Source organism: Ascaphus truei, chromosome 3 (assembly GCF_040206685.1).
Source record: "Ascaphus truei isolate aAscTru1 chromosome 3, aAscTru1.hap1, whole genome shotgun sequence".
NCBI classification, from domain to species: Eukaryota; Metazoa; Chordata; class Amphibia; order Anura; family Ascaphidae; genus Ascaphus; species Ascaphus truei.
This window is the reverse complement of record NC_134485.1, coordinates 398,639,387-398,655,651: the sequence shown is the minus strand read 5'-3', so window position 1 is coordinate 398,655,651 and position 16,265 is coordinate 398,639,387. Positions and strand designations below refer to the sequence as shown.

The following is a 16,265-nucleotide window of genomic DNA, read 5'->3' as shown; positions in this document are numbered from 1 at the left end:
ACACAGTTTGGATTTCTACACTTTTGAACTTGTTGCTCTGACTACTGTATATTGTAACATAACAAGCGATGAATGCTGTATGCATCACGCAATGAAAGCATGTAAATCATGAGCAGAGAATGCTGAAATGGTGTTAAACAGCATGGCAGTGATTGTTTTATTAACAGGTGCATGCAATAAACCTTTTTTATTGTACGTTAATTAATTTGTGGCTTGTTTCATTCCACAGCTTATCATTGGGACACTTCTGACTGGATGCCAAGTGCTCGTTTATCGGACATTGAAGAGGTTCCCAACTATGAAACAGCTGATGGAACCTCGGCTCACCATGGAAGTACAAGAGAGTTAGAAACTGATTACTACCTTGGTGGTTATGACATTGACAGTGACTATCCACCTCCTCAACAAGAAGACTATTTAAGCCAAGATCAGTTACCACCTCCACTTCCAGAGGACTACCAGGAACATTATGACACCCTCCCCAAATCCCAGCCAATATCTGTAACTAGCACTCTCAGTCCTGATTGCAGACGACGCCCACAATTTCATCCCAGCCAATACCTCCCACCCCATCACCTATCCAATGAAATAGACACGGGTTCACAACCTGCACATTCATTTAGTACTTTTGTACCTGGCCCAAGCCAAAATGTGGAAAAGACGAGCACAGATAGTGTGTCTTTATCCTTGCACAATTCAGTAGGTGCTTCTTCATCGGATGTCTCGGCATGCTGTGAATTTGAGGATACAGAAGTAGCCATAACGGACTATGAAAGTTTGGAGGACTTTCGTATGGATCAATCTCACATTCCCTACATGGAGACCCAACATCAGACACAAGTGTGAAGGCATTTTTTATATAGGAAATGATCAATAAACGTACAATGAAAAAGGCATGCTATGGCCACCAAGTGACAAAGTTTATAAAAAGAATACGGGCAGATAATAAGATTGCAGTTGCTTTTTGTATATCAGTAACTTGTTGCAAAAAGTCAATAGACAATCGTTTGAACATTTTGCTAATGTTTATTGCAAAGTGTATGCTCACTGTTTTGGTACTAAAATTCGTTTATCTGTTGATTTTAGAAGTTGAGCAGTTTAGATCCCATTCATGCCCTAACGTAGGAATGCGAGCCTTATAAGCAAATACAATGGGGGCAATGCTTGCATCAATTAATCATTGATGACTACAAGTTGAAAGGTAGAGATATTCTTGGTTCATGGACAAATTGGAAACATAACAATGGCTGTGTAGAGATGACAAAATTAAGAAATGCAAGCTCACTGGAATAGCACAAAATGATTTCAAAGAGAACATTTTAGGGAAATTCTTCCAAATTGCTGATGACAAGACAATGTGTATATATTACAATAACAAGATTAGCCATATGTCTAAATATAACAATTTTAAGAATGTGGGTGCCTTGTCCATACTGGCTTTATTCAGTGAATGCAAAGGTCATCGTTTCTGTTTTGCACTACTGACAAAATGTTCCAAAACCACCACATAAAAGCGAAAGATAATTACCATTCCCTGCATTTTCACAATCCTATTTCAACCTTGATTGCAATACTACATTTAAAAAAAATAGACATCTGAATTAAAATATGTAAGCAATAAAATACATTGTATTGTGTCTTGTTGATGGTAGTTCAGCGGTCTCATGTATATGAGATTAGCAGATATCTATAGCAGATACATTATCTTACACAGCACAGTATTTCTGTTTTTCTTTTTGTCTTTTTGCAAATTGGAGTGAGAGTGGGGATTCTTCTGGTAAATGACACATTATATATATATACACATACACATACGCACACACAGACAGTTACGTATCAAAGTATCATGGCCACAAGACTAGAAATTCAAATACCATGCAGAACTATTAAAGATATATATATATATATATATATATATATATATATATATATATATATATATATATATATATATATATATATATATATATATATATATATATATATATATATAATTTTTTTAAGTACACTGTCTTGTACCAGTCTTTGCAGCAGGTAGACTTCAATACATAAGCTCCATCATTTTCTAACCATAGAAACATTGGCAGCAGATGTACATGTAAGAACCACTTTGGCCACCTACAGTAGTCAACCTTCAGTTCCAATTAGATCATTGGCATTCTTTCTTAAATTAAGATATTTCAGATACCCCATTATGTATCCCAAGCAATTTTTAAATGACCATACGGTATTAGCCTACACACACACACCTGTGTGGGGAGGTTTTTCATGAACATACAACTTGCACGAGCCAATGAAACATCAATAGAAACAATATTCATTCCAAGCTCAGGCACATTCCAACCATATCACCAATCGTGGCTCTGAGATTCGCAAAGGTGCTGCTTATCATTCTCTTTATGCAGAGAAAAGAAACACTGCAAAAATACGCTGCTGTAATCTTACTTTTTTCACTTGGGCATCCAGAGTAATGACTGATGCCGTCATGCACCAGGAGACCTCACTGGTTCTGATTTGCTAAAAAGAAGGCAATACAAGCAATTGCTTTGCTGCTTGAAATAACAACAATTATACCATTATTCAGGGTTTCAACTTGATGCAGTCTGAATAGCATTTATTTGGTTACACGGTAACCTTGAACATCAAAAGAAAACCTATAGCACAATGGGGTAGCTTATTAGAAATGAATATTACTTAGGTAGCCGCTGACTTTGAAGTAGGTAAAGATTAGATTCTTGCATTAAGTAAAGTGCAGGATGTGTTATTCCATTGTTTATCTGACTATTGAAACGTAATTAGAATGCAATTGAAACGTATGCAAGAGAAGTGACTAACACTATATCTCATGCCTCGTCATTTTCTTCTTTTCATGATGTTTAAAAATCAAGATGACTTACTTAAATTCACTTTTTGTATACCCTGTAGGTAGCATCTGTAATAGGAATGTTCACTGTAATACGTACAGTAGCCTCTTTATTTCTTCAACACATTTTATTGGACAGTAGTTAAAAAAATATCAAAGTATATTGCATGATATATAAGCTTAGCCATTAGAAGCAGTGGCTAAGTTATTCATCTCTGTGTCATACAGTATGTTCACTAAAGTTCAATAGCTCTTACCACTAAGTATATACAATGAATGAGGTTCAGTGTACAGTATAATGCTGTCATGCTTTAGTGAATATACACCTGCATATAAAAGGACTATATTTACTAAGTGATGCTATTCCATAAAACAACTCCCGGCTTATTCACTATTACGGCACCGGTGCCATTTTTATTGAATAGTTCCACTTCGCAAATATGGGCCTCAATGCTCTCCAGGAAACATCATTCATCTATGTACCAGATCCATTCCTCTACTATTTAGCTGAGGAAAAATCTATACATTTTAAGTCTGTCTATCACTAAAGCATTAAGTGAAACACCTCTTGAAATCTTACTTTTCAAATCGTTTCCAATAGTACAAATGTCTGGTCCCCTCACAACCCAGCAGAGCTCGGGCTTCTGGAAGAGCGAGAGTGGTCTTTGCATAATTGTTATGCTTTTTATCGAGTCTAAAACTACTGCTCTTTGGATCAAGCAACCTTTATGTATCAAGGTATTTCTGTTGAAATGCGCTGAAACATTATGGTGAATTGATGTATTGTGTTGTAGTTAGTTGATATACAATTTATCAGATAAGCTGTAATTATTGAATGAGCAGACCACAACCTCTTTACATCTTCAACTGATAATTTGTGCTCAACTTTAGTCCACTACATTTATGATGCAACCGTTATACGAGTACACAATCTTGTGTCCTCACATGCCGTTCCATGTCACCTTTTTCATAAACATAACTTGAAATATTAGACTTTATTTTGATTAGGTATTAATTCATACTCCAATGTGTATACAAGAAGAGTTTCCACATTGCCTGTAGGGTTAGTATTATTTACATTCCTCTCTCCCCTTTTCCATTTCTCATTTATCGTCTCTCTTCCTCTCCCCCCCCCCCCCCCTACTTTCTTAGTGTATTTCTTTTATTTCTTTTATTTACATACTGCACTCAGACACTAAAATGTGTCATTGTCATTCAAAACAATAGTTATACACAGTTGCTACTCTATGTTGTCCTCTTACTGACGTCATACCGCAGTTTGTAACCACTACAAAAGGTTTTGATGACTTCCGAAACAATTTTGATGTAATATTAAATGGCACAAATAAAGACTTGGGGGTTGATTCTATATGAGTCGAAGCGACATATTTTCGGCCAAATTTCCCCATTGAAGTCAATGAGGAATTTCAGCTACAAACGGCTTGATCACCTGCTTCGGCACTTATAGAATCAGCCCTGTAGGCTTTGCTAACTCACAAGATAATTAGTGGAAACATAAAGCATTTATTTGTGCACTCTTACCGTAAAAAAAAAAAAATAAGAAAAAATAACGTAGCATCTTATTAATAAATGATATCCTTGTTTATTTGCACTTTGGAGCATATGATTATTTAAAAAGCAGTAATAATGACATTGTCAGTGTAAGGAACTTCAGTTCCCGAAATGTGAATATTCTGTTGACCATTTCTAACCAGACTCTTTTTTTCTTTCACTTTTGCAATAAAAACTACAATTGCTTTCTCTTCCCTACACATTTTACAAATAATTGAAGTTAGTCTATATAAATGTTGTTGGGTATGAAGGATGGGGATATGTCTTTGCAATTTGAAGAAATAAGGTGATGAATAGATATTAGTACATAATTGTATTCATACAATAGGCAGAGCAATACAACATTACCTATTTCTAATGCAGTGTACAGTATTTAACAGTATTAATATGGGATTAGAATTGTATTGTTGGAATAACAGGATAGCATTCAATACAGTATTTGCATTGTATCACACTTAACTGTAAACCTACATTATATTTTGACACGTTTATAAGCCCATAGTACTGCATTGTTAAGTTCCATTTGTGTTTTGGAAACATTTTTTTAGCACTGTATCAGAAAACTGATCTTGTAAATGTTTTCCTGTTATAAACAGGCTGTTTTTTTTAAAGGATGTATGTTTTGATGTTCCAAATGTTTGTAAAATACAGTTTAAAATGTATATAGTGGTTTTACTTTCCAAGCTCTTGTAGATATTAAATGGCAATCAGGTTTATTTCTCTTACCAAATTCTAACGAATGGTACAGGCCCACATGTCGGAAGTAAATTATAAACAATTTGAAAACTCAAGTTTTGCATTATAAAATGGTATGCATCGTTGTTTTAAATGTGCTGTAATTTGTTCGTTCGACTTTCATTTAACTTTTTCTATTGTTTTTTTTTAAATGTCTTTTGCACAGTTCTTGTGTACAATTTATATACCATTTCAAATGAGCTATTTTGCCATGTCATGTCTTCTTGACAAAATGAGAACATAATTATGCAAATGGGGAAGATGGACCACAAGTAGAACTTGTCCCAGAGAAATATTGTGGTTCCCATGTGTATATGCTGTTGACAGTATTAAGTATTGGGGGTTTTTTTTGTTGTTATTTTTGTTTTTTGTTTCTCTTTAAAAAAAAATGGTATACAGGTTTGTAACTGTCAGAATTTGATAAAGTTGATGGGTAACAAATTTACAACTAAAACAATCATGTGTTTGTTTTTATTTGACTTCATTAATATAAGATGATTTCTCAGATTTTTAAATAATGCACACTTTTACAACACTTGTCTCTCTTTTATATATATATATATATATATATATATATATATATATAGCTCAACCCCCTTATAACGCTGTGCTTGGGGTCCAAAGAATCACATTGCGCTATAAGCGGATCGCATTAGAAATAATGTACAATTGTAGGCATTGTACAATAAAGTATTTAAGATACCAATAATCGTGTTGTAAAGTATTCATACAGTAAATACGAAAATTGGGAGCCACCCTTGCATCGCGTTATAAGTGGATTTGTGTTGTAACGGATCGCGTTATAACGGGTTGAGCTGTATATATATATATATATATATATATATATATATATATATATATATATATATATATATATATATATAGATATTTATTTATACTGTATAGTGCCAACAATGTACGCAGCATTTAAAAAATAACTAATATCATATAGGGAATTATATTACAATAAATGTAACAAACATACAGTACTAAGTGGTATGTTGGGAGAATTTCAGAGACAGTAGGAGAAGTGCAGTAGAAGGCCAAGAATATTTGTAACGGGCTCCTTTAAGGAATAACATTGAGCCCTTTAGTAAGATTGTTACTATTGACCATAAGTAATCTGTTCTAATTTAAAAAAATGTTGAAGTGCTTTAGTGTGGATAAAAGAAAAACCAGAAATTAAATCTTCTAAACTTAATTTGGTAAGAGGAGTTTTGCAGGGGAAATTATCCTCATTCAAATAAGCAAATAATGATTCAACCTTTAGCTGGGAGTGTCATCCTGGAGCAGATCATACTGGAACAGTTTATCCAGGTATTCCACATTTGGGCCAGAAAGTAGGTTAGGAGACACCAGATACAGATCTTTTCTGCAGCACTACAGCTGGTAGAAAATGTTGGGCATACAGAGGTTTGCTAGATGTCCCCTTCTACACTCCAGTCCTATGAGCATTTATGTGATCGGAACAAAAGTATCCTGTCCCAAACCCAGCCCAATGGGAAAACAGGGACTTTAAATAAGCTTTCTAGGGAAGTGTACCAATGTGAGGAAACTCCTTTAGTATCGGCAAGGCCTTCCTTGGTCACCTCAAAAAAGTGGGAGAAAAAGGAGAGGAACCAACTTTCTTAGAAAGTGTTTCACCCTGGTTCGTGGATTGAGACAAATCCTATACTGTATGTGATAGGGTAGTTTCACTGCCTAATTACCTTGCCAGTGTAGCTGCTGATTCCAGCGTGGAGCTGGTGAAATCTCAGCCTGACGTAATTAGAGAGCTCTCAGCTGCATGATTATGAGGGTTTAAAGGCCTGTAACTTGCTGCAGTCTGTGTCTTACCCTGGCACCCTGCAGGACCATGCTGCTATTGGAATCACGGAACCCTCTTTCTTGCTTAAAGACAGAGCCTTGCGGAGCATAGGCTAAGCCATGTTATGGACTGTTTGAATGGACTGTGCTAACCCTGCTGAAAGTAAGCTGCTTTATGTTATTTTGTACAAACACTGACTGTATGCTCTCTGCATTGTAACTCAAAATAAGTGATAGCATAAAGCTGCACATTAAAATGTGAGCAATAAAGTAAAAAAAATATGAAAATAATCATTAGAAGTAAAACAATATTGTTTATCGCCTGATATTCTCTAAACTGGCTAATAACCATAGTGATCTTTTCTTCATTATGTGAAACCACCAGAGCAGTTTTAACTCCCTCACAATCTATTCTGTGTTACCAAAATTCTTTAGCCAGGTTCAGAGTGTTTAACCCATCCCTAATTTAACAACTGTGCATTTTATATCTACCCTTCCCCTGTAACTACAGTAAAGGAGATAGGGATAGTTTATTATGGTGCACAACCATGGCTAATTAGGCAAACTTGCATTTTAATTAAAAGCAAATATATTCCTCCTAAGCAAAACCTACTGTAATGACAAAGCTCGTAATTTCCAATACCGTATTATACCTATCATTATTAGAGATACAGTATCTATCATGCTTGTGTATTGCAGTGATGGCATGTACATGGAAGACTGGTTCTGTCCCAGGTAGAGGAGAGTACACTTTTTGACCAATTTACTGTACCATGCAGAAGTATGGAAACACTTCCAATATTGTAGACTGTAGGAAGGTAAATGACTCCTGAGTCCCAGTTACATTATGAACATAGTGCCAAACTTATTAAGATACGCCTCAGAGTCTGCAGTTGCATTTTCCCGCATCTCCCATTCCAAATTTTTAGCATTTTTGCTTTGAATTAAAACCAAAACCAAGAGATACTTACACTTACACTCTGTATATTTCCGAGGGAAAATACCTAAGCTTTCACATAACAAAGCAGAATACAGTGTCGCAGCAAATGAATGTAAACACTGATAACTGCAAGCATTCTGATAGAAAACCCTGCATTACATCTTCTTATACTGATCATCTACTTATTCATTTAGACTATATGATTTTCATTAGTAACTTTGCCAACTACTGTCACTTTTTTTTTTAAAAGGGTATCTCCAATAGTGGGCCCTTCTATTTTTAAATATGACTATCAGAGCTTGTACAATTCCCAACTAGCATATCATTCATAATGAATATCTCAGGACAGCACATTGCATAAGACTGACAATCTTAAAAACATTTCGCTACGGAATGAGAATTCTACACCTGTGGGCGATCACTCAGTGACCACAGAACAATGTGCACATCACTCTAATCACTTTGGTTTAGCCACAGAGGCATCACATGCATAATACTTTATACATGTCCTGTCAATCTGTCATTTTCTTTCACAGTATCCCTTCCCTTGTAATAACCTTTATAGATTGATTCAAACATGTTTACCTTATAATTACTACATCTCAATTATTCGGTCTGTTGATTACATTTACCTATATCTATTATTGCGCTTTTCCAGTTCTCAATTGTTTGAAACTGTGACGGAGCGGCCTTGTCGGTATGGTCAGAAAAGAGCTTACACACCACTTTCTTGCAGTGAAAAGTGCTTTATTTCCCTTACCAGGGAAGCAGGTTGTAGTTGCACACAGAATAAAGCAGTGAAAGTAAATGGCATAAGTCTGCAACAAAAACAATAGTCCTTAGTTCCAGGCACACAACAGGTAGTTCAGGCTCTCCCCTCAGCCAGGCTCTCTGCAACCTATTTGCTCACAGGTTCAGAGGCAGAATGACAGGCAGGAATAAATCTGCTGTCTACCTTTTAAACCTCTCCTTTCCAATCAGCTAGCAGACCTACCAGCTAGGGTGTGGTTCTTTTGGTCTGCTAAAGTGAGAGAGTTTTTTTAACCTCTTGTATACTGCCTCACAGAAACATATAATAATTTAGCACTTAACTTATTTCTGATGAAGTAATTGATTCCTTGCTGCACAGACAAGATTTCCTTTCAGTTTGACTCTTTGACTGTCAGATAACAGGGTTGCCTCACAACCAGAGGTCCCCAATCAGTTCCCAGAACTTTGGGTATCCACTCCCACCAGAGCCCTTAGTGTTCGGCTCAACCCTATACAAGTCCGTAGGGCTACTCGAGACAAAGGTGACACTATCCAGAAACAGGGAGTATAATAAACATTGGATTTATTGTATGGGGACACCACAACAAGGATTTAAAAATCCATGACCAAAACAGGAAAAGAGGAATGACATGGTAGGCAAATACTCATAAAAGGAGCTTTATCACAGTCCTCCAGGATACTGCCTGAGCCAAGCAATCCTGGGCTCTCTTAGTCCTTGTGAGGGCCTGAAAAGTCCACATAACTCTGTCCCAGTCCTTGGGTATCTTCCCAGCAGTTCAACAGAACAAAGTACTAGGAAGAGTGGCAAATAGCCTCAGGGCTATCTGGCTACTGGGTTGGTGATGGGGGACTCTATCTACCACCTGTGGATGATCCAACACCAAGCCGGCCCTTTCCTGGACACAAACAGGCGTAGCCTCCTCGCTACCCAGCCCAAGGTAGTTGGTAGCCACCTGGCTACTTAACTGGTGTAATGAGGATTGCCACCCACTGAAGATGGATGCCCCACACAAAGGTAGTCATTTACCAGACACAGACAGGGAAATGTGGCTTGGTAGCTTCCTTGCAACCAGCCCAAGGTAGTTGGTAGTCACCTGTCCACTTGGCTGGTGTACTGGAAGCTGGATGCCCTAAAACAGAAGGTAGTCCTTTGTACCAATGCCAGAATTGTTCTCTGGAGGTCCCTCTCTAATGAGACACCCCCATGATCCAGCACTCAAAACTGTCTCCTATCACTTAGCCCATGATCCCCTCAGCCTGGAGAACCATCTCCAAGAGCTCTCCACCGTTCTCAGCCTCTGCTGCAAGCCTCAAAATCTGGACGCGACGCACAGAGACTCATACTTGAGTCTCCGCAAATGTATCTGAATCTCTCCTGATCAGCTTGGCAGAAGTAGTTCTCCCCCTCCCATTTAAACATATGGAAGAAGGCATGCTTAGCACATATGGGCATCCATTTAAACTTCTAGCCAATCAGTATTGAGGTGGGCTGGCAGAATGAGCCAATCACAGGCAGGGATGTGGTCACAACTTCCGACGGTTTGAAGAACGTGAAGTCAGCACGCACAGGGGATTTCGAACTGGCCAATCACAGGAGGGTCTATAAAGCTTCTGTTCAGGCGGCTCGATCCGGTTCAGGGTTCCATGCTGTCGGCTTGGCTGCTGCCATTTTGGTGGGGGCAGACACAGCTCTTCCTTTGTTCAGGAATGGTTCCCAGCAGGCATCCTTTGCTCTACAGGCTCAGCACATGGTGCCTTTTCGATCCATGCAATCAAATTTCGCAGAAACAGACCAGAAGTATGGAGCTACGTTCCCTTACAAGGGCACCCCTATCCTAGGCATACAAAACTGTATGCAGCCTCAGGGAAGCTAGCTCTGATAGGGAAGAAATGCAGGACAACCCACTGTTGTCCTTTACCACTGGACAGTATTGCTGCTTTCACAGTTTAAACACCACATTATACATTATAATACATGAGGAAAAGCTGTACCACTGCTTTCATATACGTTCATTTACAATATACATTGGATAAAGCATACCACTGCTGTCATGTATCGAACAGCACAATATGCACTGGAATAAAAGGGGGGAAAAAAACATATGCCCAACATTAACCCCAGGGTTACCCTCCGTACACCTGATGAGAATAGGCAGCAGAAAACAGCTATTCATGAATTTTAGGAAGCCTTGTTGCTTATTTCGTCACAATGATGTCCAAGATTTAAAAATGTAAACCAAACTTTAGGGCGAACTCACCTTTATTTCTCATTCCATATTTATTACCCTGAAAGAACAAACACTTATTCAACTTAATGTTCCTGAATAAAGATAAATAGTTTACTTTGGTTACAACACCATTCCTGAAATATGAACTCATTTATTGTTTCTCTATATCACATATTATGGTAATGAATTGCTTCTACTGTACAATCAATTAATCCTTATTTACAGTACAGACTTAACTGGATTTCTGATGTAACACCCTGTGTGATGAGCTCCACACACTCACACTGCCACCTGGCAGGTTCCTCTCCAATGTGCTCTTGACATGTGACTGTAATGGACATGAGAGCAGCCAATAATAATGGCTGTGGAAGAGGAGGGACTAAGCAGGAGTGGAGTCTTTAAAAAGGGATGTGGCGGCCATTTTCGATATCAGATTTGTGCGGATCTGAGGGCTAGCAGGTTCAGCTGAGGATTGCAGAATGTGTACATGGCAGCATCGATAACAGAGAGTTACAGTCTGGACATGATCGAGAGTTCAAGCGCCGTTGGAGGGTAACATTAATGGCTATAAAGCACAGCGGTACCAAAGCACAGCGGTACCAAAGCACCCTTTTTGAAGTAAAGGCCTGCAACAGTTTGTACACAACAAGCTCCCAAAGTGTGCCGGCACCATCACAAGCTAACAAACCCATGATTGGGTGGCTAATGCACAATTGACACTGATTCACACCCACGCAATGACATTGGGGATTGTGTTATATTGCATAGTGTTTGAAGTGAGCCTCTGCTGAGGATCAAAGGTTACCCGAGTTAGCAGTGGCTAAGTAAACTTGTTGTATGATGTGTATACTGTCTGCATTATTCCTGCCGTCTGACCGTAGGCCCCACATGGACCATTAAGTTATCGATAGAGACTCAGGCCCCGACCTCAGCAATAGTCAGAAGTTTGAGAGGCTAAAAGGGAGTGGTTACACCCATAACACACTTTTTAAATTCAGACTAAACTGTAACGATGGTATTTGGGACTAAGTCTATATTTCTAAAACTACCAATAACAGAGCTACAGATCAGAACCAACTCTAACATGTTGAACAAAAGGGTAAAGAAAAGCTCCCTATATGCCGCACAAGAGGACACCTATACCTATATTAAAACTTACTATTTATTAATAAACCATTAAAATAAATTTATTGCAGCAAAAATGTGAACCAAAGTGATTAAAATAATTAAATTAAAAACGGAGAGGTTAACTGTGTGCCTAATTCAAACTTACAGTGTAGACCGGGAACCACTATTATCAATCAATGTATCCCACAACTATATAATTATACTAGAGGTGGTAGTGATTCCTATACAATTTGCTGTCGTTTGAAAACTACTCCTGAATGATGTGTAAAGGGTGTAACCTGACCTGATGTACTGTATGCGCTCAAAATAGGTTATGTTGAGCCAGGTAGATGCGATTTAGGTCAGATATAAATACACATTTGTGCCAGACCGTCAGGATCAAAGTTTAGTGAGCCTGTGGGTCTGTCATGGTGAACAGTAACAGATTTCTCAAGATCACAAGGTATGTGTCTTGTACTTTGAACCATACAAATAAGGAGTAGTCAGAGTGTTGTGCTTCCTAATGAAGTCTCCGAAACACTCTGAATGAAAGAAGGCAGCAGACCTCTCCGATATAGCATTAGTAAGACCACACCTTGCATATGGAGTACAATTTTGGGCACCACTCCTTAGAAAAGACATTACGGAACTAAAGAAAGTGCAGAGAAGAGCCACCAAATTAATAAAAAGTATGGATAATCTGAGTTATGAGGAGAGGCTAGCTAAATTAGATTTGTTTTCATTAGAAAAGGTGTCTAAGAGGGGATATGATAACTATGTACAAATATATTTGGGGGCAGTACAAGGAGCTTTCAAAAGAACTATTCATCCCAAGGGCAGTACAAAGGACTCAGGGCCATCCCTTAATGTTGGAGGAAAGGAGATTTCACCAGCAACAAAGGAAAATGTTCTTTAGAATATGGGTAGTTAAAATGTGGAATTCATTACCCATGGAGAGTGTGATGGCAGATACAATAGATATGTTCAAAAAAAGGTTGGACATCTTTTTAGAAAGGAAAGGTATACAGGGATCTACCAAATAAATAAACATGGGAAGGATGTTGATCCAGGGAGTAATCTGATTGCTAATTTTTGGAGTCAGGGAGAAATTTATTTTTTCCCTTTTTAGATATCATTGGATGATATTTCACTGGGGTTTTTGTTTGCCTTCCCCTGGATCAATATACTGTAAGTACGGATGTAGGATAAAGTATCTGTCGTCTAAATTTAGCATAGGTTGAACTTAATGGACGTATGTCTTTTTTCAACCTCAACTACCATGTAACTATGTAACTTTTAGTAGTTTCTCGTTGTTTGTCGGTGCCTCTCAGTACCTCTCTCTGGCTAAGTGCTAACTGATGTTTTCATCACGCATGGCCATTTTCCATTTGGAAATCCCCGTATCTCTCAGGGCCTGGTACAGTACATATCAATTATTAGTGTATTTTTATTTGTTTACCTGATTGATGATTTTGACACTTTCTGCTTGTATGGTGCACAGAAAGACTCGTTTTTTAGTACATACCATTACCATCTGTAAACCTAGCTCAGTCCTTTTCTGTACCCTAAACAAAAAAAAAAAGGTTTTTAACGTTGATTGCACAGATGGAGAAATGTTAAATTAATCTCACACAAGCACATATAAAAATGACATTTCTGTGCACTATTTTTGTTTCAAAAGAGCCATTTGCGATAGTTAGGGCATAGACCTCACATTAAGCAGCCCCTTCATTTAGATTAGGATCAGGCCTTATATTGAGTTTGATGGGTCTATGGCCAAATGCATCAAAGTTCGATAAAGTGTAGTTAATATCGAACCCAGTAAAAACAAGATTACAGGCGCTTTTGCCGCAATGTTAAGTAGGGATACATCAGCATTGCAGTCATAATTTACTGGGTGCAATAACACCCATTACACAAGCCTATGATATAAATAGCATTAATCCCTGTGGTTACCAAGGTATACCACAAGCACCAAAGGGGTTAATTTATGCATACAACAACACTATCTACACTTGTTGCCCAAATTAGTGCTAGTAAAGCATTGCCATGCTATGGTAATGAAGGGGTTAACCCATCCAGAACCCCCTCCGGGAAGCCTAACCACCATCCATGGGGCAAGTACCCCTATAATCCACCCCTGCTACCTCTTTACCCTCTAACCACGGCCCCTGAAAGACTAATGCCCAAGATCCCTATTGGCCAAATATGTCTAATAATTATTTATTTATTTATAAAATATTTTACCAGGAAGTAATACATTGAGAGTTACCTCTCGTTTTCAAGTATGTCCTGGGCACAGAGTTAAGACAAATAATACATGGTTACAAATACAGTTACATAAATGAACAGGGTATACATTATATACAAGACATAGCATGCACAGTTAAAGAAAATATATATTATGGGCGTATGAAAAAGTTACAATAATAATAGTGGTTTTGGGCATGAAGCATAAACAAAAATATGTACCCAGTAATAAAAACCCATTAATAATATAAATACATGAATAATCCCCGTCATTACAATGGTAGCTCACTGTTATGGCAAGGAAGGGTTCACCTCCCTCCCCCCGGAACGCCCAACCAGATCTACTCACCGGAGACTGCTCTTCTATCAACTGGAGGAACATTGCTTCGTGGGTAAAGTTAAGGAACATTGCTTTGTGGATCAAGTTGAGGAACATTGCTTCGTGGATTAAGTTGAGGAATATTGCTTTATAGATCAAGTTGGGAAACATTGCTTGGTGGGTCAAGTTGAGGAACATTGCTTTTTGGGTAAAGTTAAGGAACATTGCTTTGTGGATTAAGTTGAGGAACATTGCTTTATAGATAAAGTTGGGGAACATTGCTTGGTGGATCAAGTGGATTGGCAATTTGCTCATCTAGGCCCTCGTTGAGGGTATAGATAGGCACAGTGCCAATCAATGGATTTTATTGCTTAGTATTTATGTTATTTATTATAATGTCATTTTTTAATGTTTCATTTTTATGCTTTTCAATTGGCAAAAGTCCAAATAGCCATGGGTTAACCCCTTCATTGCCATAGTGGTTAGCCATTAAAATAATGAAGGGGAATTATTAATGTATTTTATGTTTGTTGATGTATTTTTTAAATTTGAGGATAAAATGTAGTACCAAGGTGGAAATCTGGGATCCCCATTGAGGGGCCTAGTTATCCACAGTGATAATCATTGGTTTTATGTGTCAAATATATTTATTATGTTCTGTTTAAAAAAAAATATTTTTTTTATGTTAATGCCCAAAATCATTATTAGCCACATTTGGCTAATAGGGATATTAAGCATTATTCTAGAGCAGTGATTTCCAACCTTTTTTGTTTGGAGGAACCCTTGAAGTATTACGAAAAATCTCGGGGAACCCCTATCTGGCTGACACATATTAGGTTTGACAGGGGTCAGTCACAACATTTCATACCTCACGAGCCACCTCTATTTCCCACCCTCTACCCATGTATTTCTCCCCCATCCATCTCACTAATTCTCCCCCCTCGCATGTATCCCTTGCGTCTCACTCTTACTCTCTCTTTTCCTCACTCACTCCCTCCTGCCCCCCTCTCTTCTCTCACTCTCGCCCCTAGAGGGTGGTGAGGGTAGCGACGGTGGGAATAGTTGTCATGATGGGGGTGGGTATGCTTTTGGGGGGGGGGGGCAAGTTAACCCCTTAACCACCATAGCAGTGAGCCGCTAAGGTAATGAAGGGGATTATTCAAGTATTTATATTGTTAATGGGTTTTGTATTACTGGATACATGTTTTATATTTTTTTATGCTTACTTCGCAAAACCTCTATTAGCCATATTTGGCTAATAGGGATCTTGGACATTAGTGTAGCGGGGGGTTGGGGGTAGGTGGGAGGGTGATTAGGCCTACTGGGGGGAGGTTGCGGGACCGGTTAACTCTTTAATTACCTTAGCAGTTAGCAAAGCATTGCATGGCAACGGGGGTAGGTAATGTGGTTGTATGTTTATATTAACCTATTTGTAGCCCTTTGCTGTCAGCTAGTTATGTAAACCCATGACTAGGTGATCTGTGGGCTACAATGTATTTTAATAACTATTTTATCATCTACTTCAGGTTGGTTTAGCTTATCTGGCCATTATATACATAGGACAGACAGGGCTAACCCCAGCCTGGACGAGGTGATACATTATTTGCAGAACTTCTACTATTTATCCATCTCGATCCAATCAACGTTGGAACTTTGTGTAGCACTGTTTCCCCC

General features: G+C 38.2%; 1 protein-coding gene across 7 annotated transcripts in view; it reads left to right on the top strand.

Annotated features, from left to right (window-relative positions):
• Positions 1-5,627, top strand: part of FAT3 (FAT atypical cadherin 3) — a 555,353-nt gene extending 549,726 nt beyond the window's left edge. For all 7 annotated transcript variants that reach the window (XM_075592531.1, XM_075592536.1, XM_075592534.1 and 4 more), the window contains one exon: positions 230-5,627. In XM_075592531.1, coding sequence (XP_075448646.1) covers positions 230-846 — 617 coding nt within the window. In that variant the 3' untranslated portion in view covers positions 847-5,627. The remainder of the gene's footprint in view (positions 1-229) is intronic.
• The last annotated feature ends 10,638 nt before the right edge of the window (positions 5,628-16,265 follow it).